This window comes from Macaca nemestrina, chromosome X (genome assembly GCF_043159975.1).
Source record: "Macaca nemestrina isolate mMacNem1 chromosome X, mMacNem.hap1, whole genome shotgun sequence".
NCBI lineage: Eukaryota > Metazoa > Chordata > Mammalia > Primates > Cercopithecidae > Macaca > Macaca nemestrina.
The window spans coordinates 1,729,559-1,754,314 of NC_092145.1; the positions used below are offsets into that span (position 1 = coordinate 1,729,559).

The 24,756-nt window shown below is 49.1% G+C and overlaps 1 protein-coding gene across 3 annotated transcripts; it reads left to right on the forward strand.

Annotated features, from left to right (window-relative positions):
- Positions 1-30: 30 nt before the first annotated feature.
- On the forward strand, positions 31-24,716 carry LOC105473257 (testis expressed 28). 3 transcript variants are annotated; one of them, XM_071088265.1, is made up of 5 exons: positions 31-241; positions 3,568-3,667; positions 7,079-7,806; positions 23,371-23,506; positions 24,122-24,716. In XM_071088265.1, exons 2-5 carry the CDS (start codon positions 3,656-3,658, stop codon positions 24,476-24,478), a joined length of 1,233 nt encoding a protein of 410 aa, XP_070944366.1. In that variant the 5' UTR covers positions 31-241; positions 3,568-3,655; the 3' UTR covers positions 24,479-24,716. The 3 variants fall into 3 exon arrangements, with proteins under 3 accessions (XP_070944366.1, XP_070944367.1, XP_070944365.1); XM_071088266.1 differs by lacking the exon at positions 31-241 and adding an exon at positions 261-295; XM_071088264.1 differs by lacking the exon at positions 31-241 and adding an exon at positions 264-399.
- Positions 24,717-24,756: the final 40 nt, after the last annotated feature.

Consider the following 24,756-nt stretch of genomic DNA (forward strand, 5'->3'; position numbering starts at 1 on the left):
CGGCATGTGTCACGTGGTGATGCTGCACGCGGCACGTGCAGCCGCAACCGTAAAGCAAGGGGGGAGGTGCTGTGGCGCATTTTTTTTTTGCTTTAAATGGTAACCCCTCCCCCACAACAGCCCGGGCTGTGGCGGGAGCAGGCGGAGGGAAGGAATGCTCAGGGTTCTGAGACCAGTGGTGCCTGCGCCAGCCTCCTCTTTCTAGAACATTCTATGAGGCAAGCCCCATGTGATTGTTGAGGTGAGGTTAGCCCATTGCCAGACTGTGACGTGACCGTGACTTGAGTGAACCCTGGTAACTAGGAAAAGTGCTCGCCCTCTGTCTGAAATGCCCCATGTCCGGTGGTGCCTGCGCTAGCCCCCATGTCGGTCTCAGAGAACCTTCTCCCTACCTCTGAGGTGACCTACCGACCTAGAACTAGCATGGCTCCCAACGGCCCCAGCTCTACAGCCCGGTGCCCAAGTCCAGACATTCGGGATCCCAAGTACTGTGTGTCGGTTCAAAAATGCCGAATTTCTATGTGAGCTCAAGTCAGGCCGCCTGGTCACGCCACAGGCTGAATGCCCTCTGGGCTCCCATGGTTAAAGGGAACGTGCGTTTACATTTTTTTTTTTTTTTTTGAGACAGAGTCTCGCCCTGTCGCCCAGTCTGGAGTGCAGCGGATCGATCTTAGCTCTTTGCAACCTCCGCCTCCTGGGTTCAAGCGATTCTCCTGCCTCAGCCTCCTGAACAGCTGGGATTACAGGCGTGCGCCACCACGCCTGACTAATTTTTTGTATTTTTAGTAGAGACGGGGGTTTCACCGTGTTGGCAAGGTTGGTCTAAACTCCTGACCTCAGGTTATCTGCCAAACTCGACCTCCCAAAGTGTTGGGATTACAGGTGTGAGCCAGCGCACCAGGCTGTGGTGGGCACCTGTAGTCCCAGCTACTGGGAGTCTGAGGCGGGAGAATCGGTTGAACCCGGAAGGCGGAGGTTGCAGTGAGCCAAGATGGCGCCACTGCACTCCAGCCTGGGCTACAGAGCAAGACTCCGTCTGAAAAAAAAAAAAAGTGGCTGGGCACAGTGGCACACACCTGTAATCCCAGCACTTTGAGAGGCCAAGGTGGGTGGATCACCTGAGGTCAAGAGTTTGCGACCAACCTGACTAACATGGTGAAACCACATTTCTACTAAATACAAAAAAATTAGCTGGGCATAGTGGCGCATACTTGTACTCCGAGCTACTTGGGAGGCTGAGACAGGAGAATCACTTGTACCTGGGAGGTCGAGCTTGCGTTGAGCCAAGATCGAGCCATTGCACTCCAGCCTGGGCAACAAGAGCAAAACTCCGTCTCAAGAAAAAAATTTAACACGCCACCTAATTGCGATAAAAAAAAAAAAAAAAAAAAAAAAAAAAAAAAAAAAAAAACAAACCCTGAACCTGTTTAGATTCCCACTTGCAGAGTATGTGACATCGCCTTCTGCTACATTCTCACCAGCCCTAGACGTTGTTAGGCTTTTTAATTTTTGGTGTTCTGGTGGATGAGAAAATAGTATTTAATCGTTGCTTTTCGTTTACTATTCCCTGATCACCTTGCAATTACACGTTTTTTCATAGGTTTTACTGCCTTTCGTTTTTCGTCTTGTCTGAGATGTCCGTGGCTACCGTTTAATGTCTTTATATTGGGTTATTTGCTCTTAGTTTACTGATTTGCAGTTCTTTATATATGTGATGATTAGCCCTTTATCTATTAGATATATTTCAAGCTTTGTTTTTCTTATTTGTTTGCTTTTATTTATTTATTATTTATTTATTTATTTTTAACTTTTTGAGACGGAGTCTCGCTCTGTCACTCAGGCTGGAGTGCAGTGGTGTGATCTCGGTTCACTGCAAGCTCCGCCTCCCGGGTTCATGCCATTCTTCTGCCTCAGCCTCTTGAGTAGCTGGGACTACAGGTGCCCACCACCACGCCCGATTAATTTTTTGTATTTTTAGTAGAGACGGGATTTCACCGTGTTAGCCAGGATGGCCTTGATCTCCTGACCTCGTGATCTGCCCCCCTCAGCCCCCCAAAGTGCTGGGATTACAGGCGTGAGCCACCGCGTCCAGCCTATTTATTTATTTTTTGAGATGGGATCTCAGTCTGCCACCCTGGCTGGAGGGCAGTGGTGCAATCACGGCAGCCTCGACATCCCCGGGATCAAGTGATCCTACCGTCTCAGCCTCCTGGGTAGCTGGGACTACAGGTGTGCACCACCACTCCAGGATAATTTTTGCATTAATTATTTTTTAATAGAGACAGGGGTTTCGCCATGTTGCCCAGGCTGGTCTCGACCTCCTGGGCTCAAGAGATCCACCCACCTTGGCTTCCAAAGTGCTGGGATTACAGGCATGAGCCAGCATACCCAGCCCTTGTTTTTGTTTGTTTGTTTTGTTTTGTTTCCCCTTTCTTTCTTTTTTTTTTAAAATTATTATTAATCAAGTCCCATTTTTTTCTCCCCTTGGTTATTTGGATGTTATGTACATATGTAGCTTCTTTTCTAGTGATTACTTTTTTTTTTTTTTTTTGGAGACAATCTCACTCTGTCAGCCGGGCTGGAGGGCAGTGGTGCAATCTCGGCTCACTGCAACCTCCGTCTCCCGGGCTCAAGCAATTCTCCTGCCTCAGCCTTCCCAGTAGCTGGGATTACAGGGGTGTGCCTCCAAGCCCAGCTAATTTTTGTATTTTTAGTAGGGACAGTGTTTCACAATGTTGACCATACTGGTCTCAAACTCCTGACCTCAAGTGATCCATCCGCCTTGGCTGCCCAAAGTGCTGGGATTACAGGCGTGAGCCACCACACACCGCTCCCTTTTTTTTTTTTTTTTTGAGACAAGTTCTCACTCACTCTGTTGCTCAGGTTGAAGGGCAGTAGCACAGTCACAGGTCACTGTAGCCTCTACTTGCTGGGCACAAGTGATCCTCCTGCCTCAGCATCCTGAGTAGCTGGGACCACAGGTGCACACCACTGCCCTGGCAAGACTTGCTTTTTAAACAGTTAATGAATTCTTAGATTTGTCAATGGTGTACTGAACTCTTTCATGTCTAAAAATGTCTTTAACCCCACAGTAGACAGTTGGGGTGTAGAATTTTAGGCTGGGAAATCATCTTTCCCTCAGAATTTTGAAGGCAGCACTTCATTGTCTTTTTTTTTTTTTTTTTTAAGATGGAGTCTTGCTCTGTCGCCCAGGCTAGAGTGCAGGGGCGTCATCTCGGCTCACTGCAACCTCTGCCTCTTGGGTTCAAGTGATTCTCTTGCCTCAGCCTCCCGAGTAGCTGGGATTACAGGCACCCACCACCATGCCCGGCTAAGTTTTGTATTTTTAGCAGAGACAGAGTTTCCTCATGTTGGTCAGGCTGGTCTCAACTGTTGACTTCAAGTGATCTGCCTGCCTGGGCTTCCCAGAGTGCTGGGATTACAGGCGTGAGCCACCGTGCCCAGCCAGTACTTCATTGTCTTCTAGTTCCCCATGCTGTTGCTGAAGTCTGAAGCCATTCTGACTTCTGATTCTTTGAATGTGACCTATTTTTTTCTCTCTGGCAGTTATTCTCTCAGCGTGTCGAAGGTATCAGTCAACTATCTTCTGGATTGCATTGATGCTATTGAGAAGGCAGCCTGCAGTCGAAAAGTCATGGTTTTAAAGGTAATCAGCTTTTTTCCTCTGGCTGCTTTTAACATCTTGTGTCGGCCGGGTGCAGTGGCTCATGCTTGTAATCCCAGCACTTTGGGAGGCCGAGGCGGGTGGATCATTTGAGGTCAGGAGTTCCAGACCAGCCTGGCCAACATAGTGAAACACTCTCTCTACTAAAAATACAAAAATTAGCTGGGCATAGTGGCGGGCGCCTGTAATCCCAGCTACTTGGGAGGCTGAGGCAGGAGAATCGCTTAAACCCGGGAGGCAGAGGTTGCAGTGAGCCGAGATCACACCACTGCACTCTGGCCTGGGCAACAAGAGCGAAACTCTGTTTAAAAAAAAAAAAAAAATCTTGTGCCTAGGTGTGGACCTATTTCTGTCTTCCCTGCTTAGGATTTATTGGGCTTCTTGAATTTGTGAATTTGTGTCTTTCTTCAGTTCTGGAAAGTTCTTAGGGAGTTATCTCTTAAAATATTGCTGCTGCGGCTGGTCATGGTGGCTCATGCCTGTAATCCCAGCACTTTGGGAGGCCGAAGTGGGTGGATCACCTGAGGTTGAGAGTTTGAGAACAGCCTTGCCAACATGGTGAAACCCCATCTCTACTAAAAATACAAAAGAATTAGCTAGGCGTGGTGGCACGCACCTGTAGTTCCAGCTACTCGTGAGGCTGAGGCACGAGAATTGCTTGAACCCGGGCAGCAGAGGTTGGCAGTGAGCCGAGATCGTGCCATGACACTCCAGCCTAGGCAACAGAGTGTGACTCCTTTTCAATAAAAAAAAAATTAGATATATATTGCTGCTGCTTCATTCTCTCTGTCTTCTCTCTCTGGTATGACAATTGCATTTTTGTTAGACCTACTCACGCTACCTTCCATGTCTTCTATTTTTCAAGTTTTCTATTTCTTTGTGCCTCTGTGCTGCATTCTGCATACTCCTTCCTTCCTTCCTTCCTTCCTTCCTTCCTTCCTTCCTTCCTTCCTTCCTTCCTTCCTTCCTTCCTCCCTCCCTCCCTCCCTCCCTCCCTCCTCCCTCCCTCCCTCCCTCCCCCCTCCCCCCTCCCTCCCTCCCTCCCTCCCTCCCTCCCTCCCTCCTTCCTTCCTTCCTTCCTTCCTTCCTTTCTTTCTTTTGATGGAGTTTTGCTCTTGTTGCCCAGGTTGGAGTGCAATGGTGCGATCTCAGCTCACTGCAACCTCTGCCTTCTGGGTTCAAGCGATTCTCCTGCCTCAGCCTCCGGAGTAGCTGGCATTACAGGCATGTGCCACCACACCTAGCTAAGTTTGTATTTTTGATGGAGATGGGGTTTCTCCATGTTGGTCAGGCTGGTCTTGAACTCCCGACCTCAGGTGATCCGCCTGCCTCGGCCTCCCAGAGTGCTGGAATTACAGGTGTGAGCCACCATGCCAGGCTTTTTTTTTTGTATGGATGGGGTTTCACCCTGTTAGCCAGACTGGTCTTGGACTCCTGACCTCAAGTGAGCTGCCCACCTCGGCCTCCCAAAGTGCTGGGATTACAGGCATGAGCCACCACACCTGGCCTATATTGAACATTTAAATAGTTTTAAAACTGTGAAATCTGGCATATGTATATAAAGGTGCAGAAAACATTGATGTATGTTTTAGGAAATAACGATAAGGTGAACACACATTTAACCACTACTCAGGCCAGGCACCGCAGCCTCCACTGTCACCCCAATCATAATCACCTTCTCCCGCCCTGGTGGGAACCACCATCCTGGGGTTTCTGTTGCCAGCATCCATGCTGCCCTTTATGCTTTCCTGCCGGCGTAGTCATCCCTATACAATATCGTTTAGTTTTGCCTGCTCTTGGAATTTGTGTAAATGGAACCATTTGTAGTATGGATTTTCTGTTTGGTTTCTTTTGTTGAGCATTATGCTTGTGAAATGTATTCATGTTTTTCAAGGCTGTAGTTCATTCTCATTGCCGTACAGTAGTATATTGTTGCATATATTACGGTTTACTTACACTTTCTGGGCAGGTGGTTTGTTGCTAGTTGTTGGATATTGGGAACATCAGTGTATTTGTCTCCTGGGAATATTGCCTACGAATGCAGTTGCTGGATCATTTGGTATGCATGTCTTCAACTTTGTGATACTGTCAAGTGCTTTTCCAAGGTGGTGGTAGTACAAATTTGCTTCCCACCAGCAATGGTTGAGAGTTCCTGTTGCTCTATATCCTTGCCAACACTCATCATTGTTAGTCTGTCTGAGTTTGACCAATCTACTGGGTGCATAGTGGTACCACTTTGCGTTTTAAAAATTGAGGTATAGGCCAGACTCGGTGGCTCACACCTGTAATCCCAGCACTTTGGGAGGCTGAGGCGGGAGGATCACTTGAGGTCAGGAGTTGGAAACTAGCCTGGTCAACATGGTGAAACCCTGTCTCTACTAATAATACAAAAATTAGCTGGGCGTGGTGGTGCACACCTGTAATCCCAGCTACTCGGGAGGCTGAGGCATGAGAATTGCTTAAACCCGGGAGGTGAAGGTTGTAGTGAGCTGAGATTGCACCGCTGCACTCCAGTCTGGGTGACAGAGTGAGACTCCATCTCAAAAAAGAAAAAAAAAAAAGTAGAAACAGAGCAGAGGCTGCACCTGAGCTGCCCCCCACCTCCATCTCCTAGCTCCTTGCTCCCCAGTCTGCCCTGGTGGGCTGGGTTCCAGCTATGCTTCTCTTGCCATCTTTGTTTTAGAGGTAAGAAAACTGAGCCTCAGAGCAGTTTATTAACTTGCTCAAGGTCTCAGAGTGGTAGAGCCAGGATTTGAACTGGGCTCTTTGTCAAAGGCAACGTTAACCCCCTCACCATGTGAGAGACTCATTCTTTTGTGTTACAATAAAATTTTCTACCCTAGACTGTAAGCTGTATGAGATCAAGGAATGTATCTGGCTTCTGTACCACATGGTAGGCACTCAAAATATGTGTTGAATGAATGATTGGATGAATGAATGAACCTGTTAGGAGGCAAATCTCTCTGCCTAACCCTTCCTGTCTCCCTGGGAGTAGCAATACAGCAAGCTGTAAGGGTTAACGGAAATGTTTATTCCATAGTTTACAAGAACAGCTCTTTATAAGTGAGACCCACAATTGGTAATTTTTGGAAGAGAAAATAGGAGTGCAGTGCAAAAACAGGCAGATGTAGAAGGGAGTCTGGCCACCTGTCGGTCGTAGTGAGGCACAAAATGTAGAGCAAGGAGTCAGACGCTGAAAAGGAGGGGAGAGGAGCCCTGAAGATGAGCATCACCTCCCCAGTGTGCGTCGGACCCATCTTGAACGCACAAATCTTGCGTGTGTAAGTATCCATGCATATGTGGAGGTATTTTATGGAGTCATAACGTGTCCAATTCTCTCACACTTTGCGGCTCACAGAGCACCGTATTGTGATTTCTTGTTTCCCAATGTAGGCGGAACACACCAGGAGCCCCAGCGCAACCCTCCCCTCCAATGTGCCTTCATGCAGGTCCCTGTCATCCAGCGAAGATGGCCCCAGTGGCCCTTCCAGCCTCTCAGATGGGGGCCTAGCCCACAACTTACAGGATAGTGTCAGGCACCGCATCCTCTACCTCTCAGAGCAGCTGAGAGTGGAGAAGGCCAGTCGGGATGGCAACACCGTGAGCTACCTCAAGCTGGTGTCCAGAGCAGACCGGCACCAGGTGCCGCACATCCGGCAGGCCTTTGAGAAGGTGAACCAGCGCGCCTCTGCCACCATCGCCCAGATCGAGCACAGGCTCCGCCAGTGTCACCAGCAGCTCCAGGAGCTGGAGGAAGGCTGCAGGCCCAAGGGCTTACTGCTGATGGCAGAAAGCGACCCAGCCAACTGCGAGCCACCCAGCGAGAAGGCCCTGCTTTCAGAGCCCCCCATGCCGAGTGGGGAAGACAGGCCCGTCAACCTGCCCGATGCCAGCACACCCTTCACCGAGGAGAGTCGCTTCCAGAGCTCACAGCAGGGGATGCGCTTAGAGACGGAGGATGTGGCCCGGCAACAAAACCTGATATTGCAGAAGGTAAAGGAAGAGCTGGAAGAAGCCAAGAGGTTCCACATCAGCCTCCAGGCGTCCTATCACAGCCTAAAGGAGAGGTCTCTGACTGACCTGCAGCTGTTGCTGGAGTCCCTTCAGGAGGAGAAGTGTAGGTGAGGCCTTGGCTTTGGGGACTGGAAGCAGAGGAGGAACCGCTCCTGGGAGCCACCTCTGGGAGGGTGAAAGGGAGCCAGGACATGAGCCTGGAGAGCCAGGGTGAGGGGCCAGTTGGAAGAGCAGGTCCATGCTTCTCTTAGCGACTGGGCCCTGCCGTGGGGCGACCGGCCCTCTCCCTGCAGTCCCACACCTGCCTTGACCCTTGCTGGCGAAAATGCTCCAGCTCGGCAGCCCCTGCCAGGTGGTTGCAGTGGCACAGCGGCTGGCCCTGACTCTGTGGTGGCAGGAGACAACATGGGGGTGGCAAGAGTCCGGTAGACACCTGGCACTAGTTAGGGAGGTGGCGTCCTCTGGTCCCAGTCTGCCGGGAAGGTGGGAGTCAGGACCGGAGTCGCCTCGCCAGCTCTGGTCTCTTCACCCGTGCTCCTAGCTGAGCTGGGCACAGGTCGGGTCTCAGATACTTATTTCAAAAATGACTGCCTTCTGGTGAGTGCTTTCTCTGCGCCGTGCAGTAGCTCGATTTTCTTTTTCTTTTTCTCTTTTTTTGAGACGGAGTCTCGCTCTGTCGCCAGGCTGGAGTGCAGTGGCACGATCTCGGCTCACTGCAACCTCCACCTCCCAGGTTCAAGCGATTCTCCTGCCTCAGCCTCCCGAGTAGCTGGGACTATAGGCGTGTACCAGCACACCCAGTTATTTTTTGTATTTTTAGTACAGGCGGGGTTTCACCATGTTGACCAGGACGGTCTCAATCTCTTGACCTCGTGATCCGCCTGCCTCGGCCTCCCAAAGTGCTGGGATTACAGGCGTGAGCCACCGCACCCTGCCCTAGCTCGATTTTCTTTCCCTCTAAGATAAGGCTAGGGCCTACCAATTGGAAAAAAAAAAAAAAAAAAAAGGCAAACTCAGTCTCTCAACGGATTCTCTCCATTCCGACTGGGACCGTTCGCTGGGTTTCCATGGGCCCTCAGGGGGTGTCACATTCTATCCCCCTCGCTGCAGTCTGTGGCTAATTAACGCCAGTCCCTCCAGAGTCCTGGCTAGGGAGGCAGTGACTCCCTTAGGTGAGCCAAGATTCTCAGCATTTGCATGAAAAGAAGAATTCCGCAGTCCTTTTAGTGCCTGATGCAGGGGAAGAGGCACGTGGGAATCATCCTCTTTAGTTTCCCCAGGGAAATTTTGCCAGTGTTTACGTAGCCTAAGAATCTGTTAAAGGACAATCAAAGAATATTACAGGACAACCACTATCAATGAGATGACTAGTCAGAGTCACAGGTGTCTCTTGGAGGTTATTTTCATAGGACATGGCAACCAAATCTAAAATCTTGGGAGCATTAAAGACCCTTTTGCCAAAATCACACTTACCCAGTCAGCTTTCTATTAAGCAACAACAGAGTTTGGTGGCAGTTACAAACTTCCCCGTATGTTTCCAAACCGTATGGGTCAATGAGAATGCTGTGCTCGGGTAAACTCTTAACCCCTCTCAAATCCGAGTCTTTCACCCCCTCTTGATACAGGGGTGACTACCGGGGAGCAGGGCAATACCTCTCTCTCCCCCTCTCAGACTTTTGCTGCAAATTCCAGAAGCCTGCACTTCTGACCCAGTACCCCCCATTGGACTGTGACATGGGATTTCTGGTTGTTTGCTGCAGCAGCGAGCCTATCCTTACTAATGTTCGTCGTGAGCAGAAAAGCAGGTCTGCAGGGCCCAAATTTACTAGGAGGAGAAAGGGCTGATGATGATTTTTCACTGTTGTCACGGGCTCGTAACTGAGCTGGGGCACCAGGTTAAGCAGCATTGTTCTTTGGCCCTCAGACGCCTACTTTGTGGTTGGGGAAGCAGAGTCTCACAGAGGCACAAGCAGCCTATGTGGATGGTAAGAGTGGACCTGAGAGCGTTTCACCACACCCTGGCTGTGTGGCTAAGTTAGATGCAGGAGACACAGGAATTCATGGCATTATAAAAACATATACTTTCGTAAAATCTTCTTCAAAACTTTTACATGAGCTGGACGCAGAAGTGTTTCAACCAGCCAGGCCCCCTGTGACTGTTGCGTCCCTTCTGGTGCATCACAAACTGAGAAGCCACACTGCAAGTCCTGTGCTGTTTATCACAGTTAAATCCGTTTGCTTTCAAGAGGGCTGTAGTGGTTTTTACCATTCTGGTTTCTTTTTAATTTGGTCTTGGCACGTCTCTACTGAGCGTGGCCATAGCCGAGATACCCAGTCTCTAGGAGATCCCTGACCCGTGGGATCGTTAGGTTCGGATGTGTGTGTCAGGGGAGCCACAATGAGGAGGCAGATGAAAATGTATGTAACAGCGACATGGGCTGGGCGCGGGGGCTCACGCCTGTAATCCTAGCACTTTGGGAGGTTGAGGTGGGCAGATTGCTTGAGCTCAGGAGTTTGAGACCAGCCTGGGCAACATAGCGAGATCTTGTATCCACAAAAAATTCAAAGAAATTAGCTGGGCGTGATGGCGCGTGCCTGTAGTCACAGTTACTCAGGAGGCTGAGTGGGAGCGGGGATCCCTTGAGCCTGGGAGGTTGAGGCTGCAGTGAGTCATGATTGCACCACTGCACTCCATCCTGGGTGACAGAGCGAGACCCTGTGTCAAAAAACAAACAAACAAACAAACAAAACAGAAAAAAGAAATGTATGACTCAGATCGCAGAGACGTTAGGTGTGCTGATGGGAGGCAGAGGGGAAGTCTGGATGCAGCAGGGAGCTGATTGAGCTCATCAGTTGTGCAAGAGCGAAGCCCAGAACGAAGGGCGGGGAAGCTTCCGGGGCTGTGCCTGTATTAAGGTCGCAGGGTGTGAAGGGATCCCACAGGCTTTCCTGCGGGGGTTGCGGTTGGCTGGTTTAAAGAAAACATGCACAAAGGAGGAAACTGATTTACATGACTCTGGTGTTGAGCATTAGGTTTTATCGTGGTCAGCAGCCATGGAATGTGTTGGGTTTTGGGTCAGTGAGGTGAGGACCACATGAGCTATATCGCAAACAATCACATGGTAGGGAGGGACGGGTGTTATCTAGGGCAAAGGCGACAGGGTACAACTGCTAAAGTTGGATGCTGAGGCAGCAACTGTATTAAACACATTTATGACAAGCACTTTAAAAAATTGGTGTAGAATTCACACAATTTCACATAATGTGAAATTAACCATTTGGAAGCATGTAATTCAGTGCATTAAGTACATCTGCAGTGTGGTCCAACCGTCACGTCTGTACAGTTGTCTAACATTTTCATCACGCCAGAAGGAGACCTCCAGACTCACTATGCAGTCACTCCTAGCCTCGGCTCCAGGCGTTCCCTAATCTGCTTTCTGTCTCCGTGGGTTTGCCTCTTCCGGACTTTTCATATAAATGGGACCACACAATATGTGGGCTTTTGTGTCTAGCTTCTTTCGCCGTTTTCAAGGTTCATTCATGTTGTAGCATGTATCAGTACTTCATTCTCTTGATGGCTGACTTATATTCCAGTCCATGGGTAGACCACATTTTGTTTATCTGTCCGTCGGTGGATGGAGGTTTGAGTTGTTTCCACCTTTTGGCTATTGTGAGAAGCCCTGCCCTGAACACTCACATACATGCCACTTATTTGAATACCAGTTTTCAATTCTTTGGGGTCTATAATCAGGAGTAGAATTGCTGGACCCTGTGGTGACTCCAGGTGTAACGTTTAGAGGAGTCTTCCCACAGCAGCCGCGCCGCTCCACCTTCTCACCAGCAATGCTGAAGGCTTCCAGTTGCCTCACATCCTTGCCAACGTTTGTCGTTATCCTTTTTTTTTTTTTTCCAACAGATGTCACTGTGAAGTGGTATCTCATTATGAGGGCTGGCTTTCTTTTTTATTTTTCCTGAGTCTTTCGATACGCAAAAGTTTGTTTTCTTTCTTTCTTTCTTTCTTTCTTTCTTTCTTTCTTTCTTTCTTTCTTTCTTTCTTTCTTTCTTTCTGTTTCTTTCTTTCTTTTCTTTCTTTTTCTTCTTTCTTTCTTTTTCTTTTTCTTTCTTCTTTCTGTCTCTCTTATTCTCTTTCTTTCTTTCTTTCTTTCTTTCTTTCTTTCTTTCTTTCTTTCTTTCGTTCTTTCGTTCGTTGTTTTTTTTTTTTCAGGGTCTCTGTTGCCCAGGCTGGAGCACAGTGATGCAATCATAGTTCACTGCAGCCTTGAACTCCTGGGCTCAAACGATCTTCCTGCCTCATCCTCCCGAGTAACTGGGAGTACAAAGCATGTGCCACCATGCCTGGCTAACTTTTAAAAAATTATTTGTAGAGATGGGATCTTGCTATGTTGCCCAGGCTGGTCTTGAACACCTGGCCATGGCCTCCCCAAGTGCTGGGGTTACAGATGTGAGCCACTGTGCCTGGCCAGTTCTTACTTTTTAATACATTTTTTAAGTTGATTGTGGTAAAAAAAAAAAAAAAAAGGCGACATGGTATATTCTTTTTGATTCTGCAACGTGCAGGGTCTCTATCACAGCAACAATTAGACTCAGGAGGCTTGGGGCTGGGCTAGTGGCCCTGGGGTCTCCTCCTTCATGAGGTCTGGGTTTGTGGGTCCTTGCAGAGGACATTCCTGGGCCCTGGAAGGACTGTGACTGCTTCTGCTGGAGTTGCTTGAGGCCCCTGGTAACTCTCCCCTCTGTGTGCTGAGGAGAAGCACGGGCGTCGCGAACTTGATGCTTCTGGATGGAAGGGTCTTTGCCAAGCTTCTCTTTCTTTCTTGTGGAAATTGGGGGAGCTTCAGATCTCCAAGAAGATGCACAGTGAGTGGCCTGTCTCCTCGGCACAAGCCAGTCTCCTGGGGGACCAGAAGGCCCCGGTTCCTCAGCGTCTCTGTGGGTCAGGAGGAAAGAAGGCTTGAGAAACTCAGAAAATGTTCATTGGTAGAAGAGATGGCACCCAAGGAAGGCATGTGGAGCCTTCAAGTGAAAGTCTCGACTGGCCAGGTCTCATCTGGGCACCTTGCATGGAGAGTTGCAGGAGACCCCCTCTAGCCTCCTAATGAGCCAGGGGGCTCTGGGAGGGTCTGGGGGTCCTTCTCCCTCTCTTACAGGATGTACAGCTGACTTCTGCTTGATGGTGAAAGGCAGTCAGGTTTCAGGCTTGGCCCCGTAGACAGGGCATGGACAAGTCCTGGAGTTGGGGGTGTGGTGCCAGCAAAACCATCTTTACTCTCTGGGGTCCATAGCCAGTCCCAGCCTGCCCAGCCCACCCTCCTCCTTCACCCTTGTAGCCCTAGTGGTGAATGCCTGGGGTAGATGGGTTGCTGGGACATCTTTGTTCTTTGTTGGATGAGTAAAATGGTCCCAGGAGAAAACCCGACGGTGAGGAGGACATTGCTTCTTTTTTTTTTTCTTTTTTATGAGATGGAGTCTCACTCTGTCCCCCAGGCTGGAGTGCAGTGGTGTGATCTCGGCTCACTGCAATCTCTGCCTCCCTGGTTCAAGCGATTCTCCTGCCTCAGCCTCCCGAGTAGCTGGGATTACAGGCGCCCCCCAGCACGCCTGGCTACTTTTTTGTATTTTTTAGTAGAGATGGGATTTCGCCATGTTGACCAGGCTGGTCTCGAACTCCTGACCTCAAGTGATCCACTCGCCTCGGCCTCCCAAAGTGCTGGGGTTAGAGGCGTGAGCCACCACACCTGGCTGGAGGACATTGCTTCTTACCCCATTTCTAGTTCCCTAGACCTGCCTTGGCATCACCTCATTGAAGGCTCCACTTGGTGACAAGGAACTGGCTTATTTGGAAACAGGGTCGTTGCGGACGTGATGAGTTAGATTTGGATGAGGTCATTCTGCAGAAGGGCAGGTCCTAATGCAACGTGACCTGTGTCCTGAAAGAAAGGGGAGACGGAGACACGGACACACCCAGAGGGAGAACGCCATGTGGAGACAGAGGCCGAGGCTGATCTGCCGTGGCAGAAGCCAAGGAAGCCTGCAGATGGGCAGCAGAGCAGAAGCTGGGACAGAGGCCCCGAGTGGAGGCGCCTTCTCAGTCCTCAGCAGGAGCCCAATTCCGCCTGCGCCTTCCTCTCGGACTGCTGGACCCCCAGCCAGGAGAGAGGCCGTCTCTGCTGGGAAAGCCACTCAAAGTTTGTAACGCTTTGTGATGGTAGCCACAGGAAACTCCCACACTCAGCTTGTCCTTTAGGCTCTGCTCTGATGTCCTCTCCTCAAAGGGACGTCCCAGGCTACCACGTTCAAATGGCCTCTTCTTTTATTCTTTTGGAGGTGGGGTTTTTTGAAGTAAAGTTTTTTTTTTTTTTTTTTTTTTTTTTTTGGCGGAGTTTTGCTCTTGTTGCCTAGACTGGAGTGCAATGGCGCGATCTTGGCTCACTGCAACCTCCGCCTCCTGAGTTCAAGCGATTCTCCTGCGTCAGCCTCCCGAGTAGCTGGGATTATAGGCATGCACCACCACGCCTGGCTAATTTTGTATTTTTAGTAGAGATGGGGTTTCTCCATGTTGGTCACGCTGGTCTCGAACTCCCAACCTCAGGTGATCCACCCGCCTCAGCCTCCCAAAGTGCTGGGATGACAGGCATGAGCCACCGCGCCTGGCCTTTTTGAGGTAAATTTTATACAGTGAAATTGCATTTAAGTTTAGGCATACAGTTTAACGAGTTTTGACAAAGGTTTACACCTGGCCAACTAAAATCCCAATAAAGAGCTTTGCCACCACCCCAGACAGTACCCTCACGCCCTCTTCCAGTGAACACCCATCTCCCATAATCAGCCACTGTTCTGGTTTCTGTCACTCTAGCTTGGTCTCCTCTTGAACCTCATGTAAGTGGAATCGCACGGCGCGCAGTGCTTTGCGTCTGGCTGCTTTCGCTCCGTGGAATTGTTTTGAGATCCACCCAAGCTGTGTGAGTAGCTCATGGCTTCGTATTGCTTGGCAGCATTCCATTGCATGGAGACACCGCAGGTTGCTTATGCCCCGGTCCGCTGCCAGTTGGGCGAGTGAATAAAGCTGCTATGAACGTTCTCGTACAAGTCTTTCTGTGAACATATGCTTTCATATATGGAATTGCTCGATGACGGGGAAGTGTTATGTGTCTTAGTCCCACTTTCTGGTGCTGTAACAGAGTACCGCAGGCTGGGTAGTTTATAAAGAAAGGAAGTTCAATGTCAAGGCGCTGGCAGCTGGTGAGGACCTTTGTACTGCATCATCCTGTGGCAGAAGGCAGAAGGGCAAGAGGGCGTGAGAAAGCGAGCGGGGGCCAAACTTTCACGATAACAATATTAATATTAATCCCCTCTTACCAGTCCCACCCCTTAACACCATCACATGGCCATTAAATTTCAACATGAGTTTTGGGGGTGACATGCACACCATAGCAGTATGCTTAACTTTTTAAGAAAGAGGAAGGCCAGGCGCGGTGGCTCACGCTTGTAATCTCAGCACTTTGGGAGGCCGAGGTGGGTGGATCACCTGAGGTCGGGAGTTGGAGACCAGCCTGACCAACATGGAGAAACCCCGTCTCTACTAAAAATACAAAATTAGCCGGGCGTGGTGGCACATGCCCGTAATCCCAGCTACTCGGGAGGCTGATGCAGGAGAATCGCTTGAACTCAGGAGGCGGAGGTTGCAGTGAGCCGAGATCGTGCCATTGCGCTCCAGCCTGGGCAACGAGTGAAACTCCATCTCAAAAAAACAAAACAAAACAAAAAAAAAAAACACACACACACACACACAAAAGCCACCAGAGGAACGGTTTTCCGACATGGTTATACCATTTTACAGTCCCGCTAGGAGTGTGTAAGAGTTCCAGTTGCCAACGTTTGGAAAGATCAGTCTTTTAAATTTCAGCCTCTTAAGTTCAGCCACAACTTGGTGAAATTAGACTCCAAAATTTCATCACCCTAGCCCATGTTCTCTCAACCTTGGCACTGTCGACATTTTGGACCAAATGATTCTCTGTTGTGCGGGGCTGTCCCATATATTCTAGGATGATGAGCAGCATCCCTGGTCTCCAATTACTTGATGCCAGTGGTGCGGTGAATTAATTTGCTGATGGTGCCGTGACAAATTGCCCCCAACTTCACGGCTTAAAATAATAGAAAGTTATTCTCTCACTGTCTTGGAGGCTAGAAGGCTGAAATCAGTTTCACTGGGCTGAAATCAGGCGAGGACACACTCTCATTGAAGGCTCTAGGGGACAAACTGATCTTTGCCTCTTCCAGTTTCTGGTGGCTGCCAAATTCCTTAATTTTGTGGCCACATCATTCCAGTCCTGAAGGCCAGCATCTTCAAACCTGTGTTCTGTCTTCACATGACATTCTCCTCTGTGCGTGTCTAATGTCCTTTTGCCTCTCTCTCATACATGTGATTGCATTTAGGGCCCACCAGGATAATCTGGGATAATCTTTGCATCTCAATACCCTTAAACTCACCACTTCTGGAAAGCCCCCTTTTTTGGTCATAGAAGGTAACATTCACAGTTTCCAAGGATTATGACATAGATATCTTTTGCGGGGGCGGGTGGGTGTTTTTCTTTTTTAGACAGAGTCTTGCTCTGTCATCCAGGCTGGAGTGCAGTGGCACGATCTTGGCTCACTGCAACCTCCACCTCCTGGGTTCAGGCAATTCTCCTGCCTCAGCTTCCCAAGTAGCTGGGACTACAAGCACGTGCCACCACACCCAACTAATATTTTATATTTTTAATAGAGATGGGATTTCACCATGTTGCCCAGGCTGGTCTTGAACTCCTGAGCTCAGGCAGTCTGCCCACCTCAGCCTCGCAAAGTGCTGGAGTTACAGATGTGAGCCACCGTGCCCAGCCCAGGGGGGCAATTTTAGCCTACCATGCCCCACCTATTTGTAACAACCAGAAATGTCTCTCCAGAGACTGCCAAATGTCCCTTGGAGCGGAGGGGAGCAAATTGCCCCTGGTTGAGAACCACTCTCCTAGCCCATGAAACTAGTGGGTGTGACCCTGTCTCTGATGATTAATAGTGCTGAACCCCTTTTCATGTGCTTATCAGCCAACAAGTCTTTGGCTTGTTTTCAACTTGGATTGTTTTTTCATTGTTGAGTTGTCAGAGCTCTTTGTATACTCTGGACTAACCTTTGTCACTCCCCTACTTTTTCCTTTCTCGCACCACCCACCCGCCAAACTGCTCTCCCTTGTGTAGGTATTCATTTGTGTTGTATTGTTCTCGTCAAAATATCAGCACATTCAGGTTGGCCAGTGTGTCCGAGTGACTGCCCAAAGACATGTTGACACATGATGGCTGTTCTGTGAGTACCTGTTTCATGGATCAATCTGGGTGCTTCTTTTCCTCCCTTCCTGAAGGGACCCAGCTCGCCCTCTGGGCTGCTTTCCTCCTCCACGTATGCCAGAACTCTGTCTGCTGTGTCTTGGGAACATCAGGGCAGGGTCAGGAGGGCTGATTCTGGATTTAGGCCTGACCCAGCCTCCTCTGTGCCGGGTATTTCCTGAATTACCTTGGACAAGGTGCTTCAAGTTTGCAATCCTCAGTTTCCATATCTGTAACATGGAGGTAATAATGATCCCACTATTGTTGGAACTGTTGTGAGTATTAATTAATACTTGTGTGTAAGCCCCAAGTAGATGCTGATGGAACTGAATTTACAATTCCTTTCTGCTTCCTATCTACAAACTAAGTCCTTGAAAGATTGTAAAGAAAAATTGGGCCAGATGTAGTGGCTTGTGACTGCAATCCCAGTGCTTTGGGAGGTCGAGGCAGGAGGATTGCTTGAGCCCAGGAGTTTGAGACCAGCTTGGGTAACAAAGTGAGACCATATCTCTGCAAAAAAATTTAAAAGTATTAACCGGACTTGGTGGCACATGCCTGTAGTCCCTGCTACTTGGGAGGCTGAGACAGGAGGTTCGCTTGAGCCTGAGAGTTTTATGTTGCAGTGAGGTATGATTGTGCCACAGTACTCCAGCCTGGGTGATAGAGGGCAGAGTGAGACCTTATCTCAATTAAAAAAAAAAAAAAGGAAAGAAAGAAAAAAGTTGTTAATGGCTTTTTCTTTTTTCTTTTTCTTTCTTTTTCTTTTTTTTGTTTTTTTTGAGATGGTGTCTTACTCTGTTGCCCAGGCTGGAGGGAGTGCAGTGACTCCATCTCAGCTCACTGCAGCCTCTGCGTCCCGGATTCAAGTGGTTCTCCTGTCTCAGCCTCTTGAGTAGCTGAGATTACAGCATGCACCACCATGCCCAGCTAATTTTTGGGTTTTTTAGTAGAGACAGGGTTTCATCATGTTGGCCAGGCTGGTCTCCAACTCCTAATCTCAAATGATCCACCCGCCTTGGCCTCCCAAAGTGCTGTGATTACAGGCGTGAGCCACCACTCCCTGGCCAATGACTCTTGATACATTCATCAATGGAGCACCCTAGGTTGATGAGCTCAGGGATTTGGCCAAGATCTCGACCTGACCCTGCCTTCCTCTTCTTTCCCTGAGTCAGTGCCTCCTGGGCTTGTCATTCCTGCTGCCCTCTCCTCTCCACAGCATTACAATGCCCCACTACCCCTTACTCTGGTTGTCTGTCATTTTCTAGCAGCTTGTCTAGGACCGTCTCCACACATCTGATGGTCTTGTCCATCTCTCATTCATAAGTTGCTGGTAGAGGTTCAGAGATAAGAAGCTGCTCAAGTCAGAAAGCAGATTGGTGGTTGCCAGGGACTGCGGTGATGGGAATGGGGAGTGACTGCTAAATGGTATTTTTTCGAGGGGGTGATGAATGTCTTGGAACTTTTTTTTTTCTTTTGAGACGGAGTCTCGCTCTGTTGCCAGGCTGCGGTGCAGTGGCGTGATCTCGGGTCACTGCAACCTCTGCCTCCCAGGTTCAAGCGATTCTCCTGCCTCAGCCTCCCGAGTAGCTGGGACTACAGGCGTGCACCACCATGCCCAGCTAATTTTTGTATTTTCAGTAGAGACGGGGTTTCACCATGTTGGCCAGGATGGTCTTGATCTCTTGACCCCATGATCCACCCACCTCGGCCTCTCAAAGTGCTGGGATCACAGGCGTGACTGCAGCCGGCCAATGTCTTGGAACTATTAATAGCCGTGGTGGTTGCACACCACCACATGTGCTAAATGCCACTGAATTGTTCACCTTAAAATCATTCATTTTATGTTACATGAAATTTACCTCAATAAAAATTGAATAAAATGAAGCTGCTCAGGTGCCGAGTAGGCGAAAGTTTCACTCTTGCTTTGTATTTCTGGCTGTATCCACAAGTGGGCAGTTGTGAAATTTTCTTATAGCCTCCTGCCATATTGAAAATGCCCTGAAGTGAATATGCCAGGTCTCCATGCTTTTTTTTCCCTTCTGGACACCAGGTCCTTGTGGGCATCCAGACCCTAGCTCCTCTGTCCCAAGAATGTTCTGGTATGTTTTGCTTTCAGACAAGGCTTGGAGATAACAGGCTATGGTTACTAGAGGCTTCACTGTTGCTCTGTGACCTCTCAGCCCCAGGGATCCAGTCTCGGGCTGACTTTCCTCAAGGTATCTGCTTAGGCCTTTGTTGCAGGCTCAGGTCGTGTTAACTTGAAGGCACAAGAACTTCCATTTTTTCCCCGACTTCTCCTCCACGTCAGAGCATCCTGCATCTTTGGATCTCTGAGGAGGTCTGACCTAAGGTCTGAGCTGCTCTCTGAACTGGCTCCTCTCATCCCTGTTGTGTTGAAGCAAAGCACAGACATTACATCAGTTCATCTGTAAATATTTCAGTGTGAACCTGAAATATGGATCATTTTGTTAATGTAGCCTAAATACCATACCAAAAATGTCTTAAAACAAGTCCACAATGTTAAATATGCAGTCACTGTCACCTGATTGCCTCACACATGCCATCATTCGTTTTTATTTCTGAAGGATTTTTTTTTTTTTTTTTTTGTGGGATGTAGTCTCACCCTGTCACCCAGATTGGAGTGCAATGGTGAGATCTCGGCTCACTGCAACTTCTGCCTCCCGGGTTCAAGCGATTCCCCTGCCTCAGCCTCCCGAGTAGCTGCGATTACAGGCATGTGCCACCACGGCCAGCTAATTTTTGTATTTTTAGTAGAGACGGGGTTTCACCATGTTGGCCAGGTCTTGAACTCCTGACCTCGTGATCCGCCCGCCTCGGCCTCCCAAAGTGCTGGGATTCCAGGCGTGAGCCACCACGCCCGGCCCTGAAGGATGTTTTTTGCCGGACATAGAATTCTAAGTTGGCACTTAATTTTTGGAAATAATAAGCATTTTGAACAAATCATTCCCTTCTGACTTCCATGGTTTCTGTTGAAAAGGCAGCTGCCTGTCTTCTTGTTGCTCCTCGGATCACAGTTTTGTTTTCCTCAGGCTCCTTTTAAGATCTTTTCTTTTTCATTGTTGTTTAGTGGTTTTGCTATTATGATGTTTGGTGTGATTTTCTTTCTCGTGTTTTGTGCCGCTGACTCTCCCCTTGGTGTGATTTTCTGTGCATTCATCCTGCTTAGGGTTCGCATTGCTACTGGGGCTTATGGCTTGATGTCTTTTGTCAGTTTTGGAAATTTTCAGCCATTGTATCTTCAAATGTTGATTCTGCCCTAGTCTCTCATTTCTCCCCTTCTAAGGCCCCAGTTACATGTATGTTCGACCTTTCTACTGTATCCCTACATCCTCTGGGTTCCTGTGTGAGCCGTCCTGGTGATTTTCCTTCCACTTTGGCTTCTGTTTTGTTGGCTCTTCCCGCAGCTCCCTAGGGCCCCTTGCTTTGGCGCATTTGCTCAGAGCGAGCTCATCCATCCTGGCCACATGCGTCAATTGCCCCCGGGCTATTGACCCCTCCTACAGCTGTTTCTCCATCTCAGACTTTTCCTCCAAGTTGCGGGCCATGATTAGGTTCTAGCTCAGTTTGCCAAAAGCAAATTCTCAGAAATGATCAAGAATATACTCTTTCTGGCTGGGCCCAATGGCTCACGCCTGTAATCCCAGCACTTTGGGAGGCCGAGGCAGGCGGGTCACCAGAGGTCAGGAGTTGGAGACCAGCCTGGCCAACATGGTGAAACCCTGTCTCTATTAAAAATACAAAAATTAGCCGGGCATGATGGTGCATGCCTGTAGTCCCAGCTACTCAGGAGGCCGAGGCAGGAAAATCACTTGAACCCGGGAGGCGGAGGTTGCAGTAAGCCAAGATTGTGCCACTGCACTCCAGCCTGGGCAAACAGAAGGAGATCCGTCTGAAAACATAAAAATAAAAATACACTAGTTTGAAAAAATAAATAAATAAAGTTTACAACACTTTTTGTTGGAGAGGGTGGTCTTAACACCTTTGGTCTGTCTTGAGGGTGTCTGGGTTGACTGGTCATTGTTTTGTCTTCATAAGAGCATTCTCCAGAGTTGTCCATTTGCCTCTGTGACTGTAGGAGTTGGAGAGAGAGGGGTCCTTGACCAAGGAAGAGAAGGGAGCGTGGCTGCCAGAGGGCCAGGAGATGGGGGCCAGAGAGAAGGGGAGACTGAGAGAATATCCTTATGAAAATATTGTTTATTAACATCTGAATAGGCTATTCAGGAATGCATTCAAAAATATCTTCATGTGTCTTTATCTACACATTGATGAAGATTGACTTCATATTCCTGAGGACACTTAAAATCTTGAATGTTCTCGCAGCTAGATCATTCATGTAAATGGAAAGACAGTAATGAGGAATCTATTTTCGGGGTGACCATCCTGCCGACCCACTCCCCCTCTCTGTGAGCAGTAGCCTAGTCCATGTTGTCCACTGACTCTCTTCTTAACGGGGACCTGGGGCAGAGGCAAATGAAACATTCCTTGAAATGCTGCGAGGAACCGGCTTTTGACAAATTGGCTTTCAACAAATGAGCTGTCAGCTTATTCAGTGCCCAGGGGATTTCTCCGTGTGGGTGTTGGTCAAGTCCTTGGAGCGGGACCAAATAGAAGTCGTCACCGTTTTCCCCGTCACTGTCAGCACCACCGTTTAGACCTCCTGCACCTGAGGCCTGCCGCCACCCTCCTGGGCCTCCTGGGGCGGCAGCCCTGCCAGTCTATGGGTTCCATTGCTCTCCGGTGCCTTCTCTCTTCTGCGTAAGCGGTGGTGCCAGAGCCCCCTCACTGGCCCCCTGGCCTCTGTCCTTCTGGCCTGTTCTTTGTGGTGCCAAAAGAGGAACTTTGAAGGAGTTTTTAAATTATGAAGTATTTCAAGCACAGGGAAAATGTACAGGATAACATAATTAACAGCCCCAGCTTTCTGAAATCTTAACATTTGCCATGTTCACTTCAAATCTTACTTTTTTTTAGGAAATAAAACTTGAAAATATTCAGTTGAAGTCCTCATTACCCCTTTCCAGCACCATCTTCCTTCCTTGGTATTCTGGCCTCGCTATACCGGCCTCGCCATTCTCATTTGGGTGCTTATCTTTTCCATGCATGGTTTTATACTTTTACTACTTATATAATTATATACACAACAGGTAGTGATTGTTTTCTTTTAGAGATGGGGTCTCACTCTGCTGCCCAGGCTGGAGTGCGGTGGCGTGATGGCAGCTCACTGCAGCCTCGAACTCCTGGGCTCAAGAGATCCTCCTGCCTCAGCCTCCAGAGTAGCTGAGACTACAGGCCCTTGCCACCACACCCAGATAACTAAAAAATTTTTTTTGTAGGGACAGGGTCTCACTGTGTTGCCCAGGCTGGTCTTGAATTCCTCCTGGCCTCAAACAATCCTCTTGCCTTGGCCTCCCAAAGCGCTGGGATTGCAACTGTGAACTGCTGTAACTGGCCTGCTTGTGTTTTTTTAACAGCTCTATTGAGATATAATTTACATAGTATAAAATGCACCATTTTAACTACATTTCAATGGTTTTTAGTAAATTTACTGAGTTGTGCAACTATTGCCATGATTCACTTTTTTCTTTTTGTTTAAATAACAGCTCTATTGAGATATAATTCACATCCCATAAAATTCACCAATTTAAAGTGTACAATTCACTGGTTTTTAGTATATTCACAGAGTTGTTCAACCATCACCACTATCTAATTCCAGAGTATTTTTATCAGCCCCAAAGCAACCCTGTACTCATTAGCAGCCGCTGCCTATCCCCCACCCCCAGCCCCTGGCACCCACTAATCTGCTTTCTGTCTCTATGGATTTGCCTATTCTGGACATTTCGTAATTAGTGGAATCGTACTGAAATCTGTGGTCTTTTGTGACTTTTCAATCCTTATAGTCACCATGTTTCTATAGAGTAACTGCAGGCTAAACTTCGTACTCCACACTGGTCCTAGGGGATTTGCGGAATTGACGAGCACCCACGGATAGTTCACACTGTCATTTCTACAACTTCTAGTCTATGGCTATTCTTGTAAAGCTGTTACAAAAGAGTAACTACATATAAAATATATATGAATGTTGGTGTGCGTGTGGCTGGTGTGTGTTTGGGGTGTTCCCAGGCAGACCTGGAGCGGGAGGCAGTCTTTTCCTAGAGCCTGGGGAGGGAGGAGGAAGGCAGAAGCTGAACCCGAATCTGGTCTAGGTCAGGACCGCTCACTGTTGGCATGAACTCTGGGTGAAGTACTGAAGGAATCTTACTTTCTCTTTTGCTCCCAAGACAAGCGTTGATGGAAGAACGGGTGAATGATCGCCTGCAGGGACACCTGAATGAGATTTACAACCTCAAACACAATCTGGCCTGCAGCGAAGAGAGAATGGCCTATCTATCCTATGAGAGAGCCAAGGAAATATGGGTGAGAACCTCCTGGGGGAGCCTTGTGAGAAGACTGGAGAGATGAGTGAATCCATTCTGATACTCCCAAACCAAAGCAAGGCACTCGAGCTGCCCCCTCCTGAGTGTTCAATGGCCACATACACATTTGTTTCAGAGCTAGCAGCATCTGACCTTTACACGCACGCTCCGCTTCCCACCATCTGGCTTAGCTGCTTTTGCCACTCTGGTGCTGCAGTGCTCACCCGTGAGCCTCTGACTCAGGAGATCTGGGGTGGAGCTGCTTCTGCTGCGGCTGCGGGTGTAGGGAGCACCCTCTCAGAACCCCTCCTTAGACCTGGCTTCCCTCTCCTCACTGTTCCATTTCCATAGCGCCCACCCCCGTCCCTGGGTAGTTGTGTCTTGACCAGGTCCTCAGCTTCGGGAGACAGTGGATGGGGGAGTGCGGCTGGGTCAGATGAAGCTTTCCCAGTTGTTGGAGAGCCTGCGCCCTCCCCTCTGCCCTGGATGTGCTCTAGGCTCTCTGCCTGCCTCCTCGAATAGCCACCCCACAGTGCTTGCTGCTCACCCCTAGGAACTCAATAAACGACCACAGTTGCGTGCTGACTTCTGGTGCGTGCATTTTCGTCTCCTGCAGGAGATCACGGAGACCTTCAAGAGTCGAATATCCAAGCTGGAGATGCTACAGCAAGTCACCCGACTGGAGGCAGCAGAGCACCTCCAAAGCCGTCCTCCGAAGATGTTGTTCAAGTTCGTGAGTCTGCTCTTCTCACTGGCAACCGTCCTCTTGGTCTTTATCTCCACCTTGTGTGCCTGCCCCTCATCACTGATCACCTCACGCCTGTGCACTTGCACCACCCTGATGCTGATTGGGCTTGGGGTACTGGCCTGGCAGAGGCGGCACGCCATCCCTGCCACAGACTGGCCAGAATGGGTCTCCTCCAGGTGTAGACTGTACTCCAAGAACTCTGGGCCTCCAGCACATGGACCTTAAGGGGCCAGGAGGGCCACCTGCCTTAGCTTGCTAGCTCCCTCCCTCCTCCTGGGTGTCGAGGGCATCCAGCAAGCCCTCCCCAGACAGCCCCTCCACAGCTCTTGCTTGCCAATTATGTAACCACCAGCCTGGCGAAATGGATATAGACGCCCACTTGCCTTACACTTCCTTTTTGTCAGGATCCTTTCACGCCATCGATAGACATGAGGCTCGGGAAAGATTAAAGTCTATGAAGCACTCTCTCCTCTTTATCCCCCTTGCACCCTCTCGAGACCCAG

Coding starts and splice junctions, on each gene's coding strand:
- LOC105473257 (XM_071088265.1), top strand. Junction 7,807..23,370: donor CTTCAGGAGGAGAAGTGTAG/GTGAGGCCTTGG, acceptor TTTGCTCCCAAG/ACAAGCGTTGATGGAAGAAC. Junction 23,507..24,121: donor AGAGAGCCAAGGAAATATGG/GTGAGAACCTCC, acceptor CGTCTCCTGCAG/GAGATCACGGAGACCTTCAA.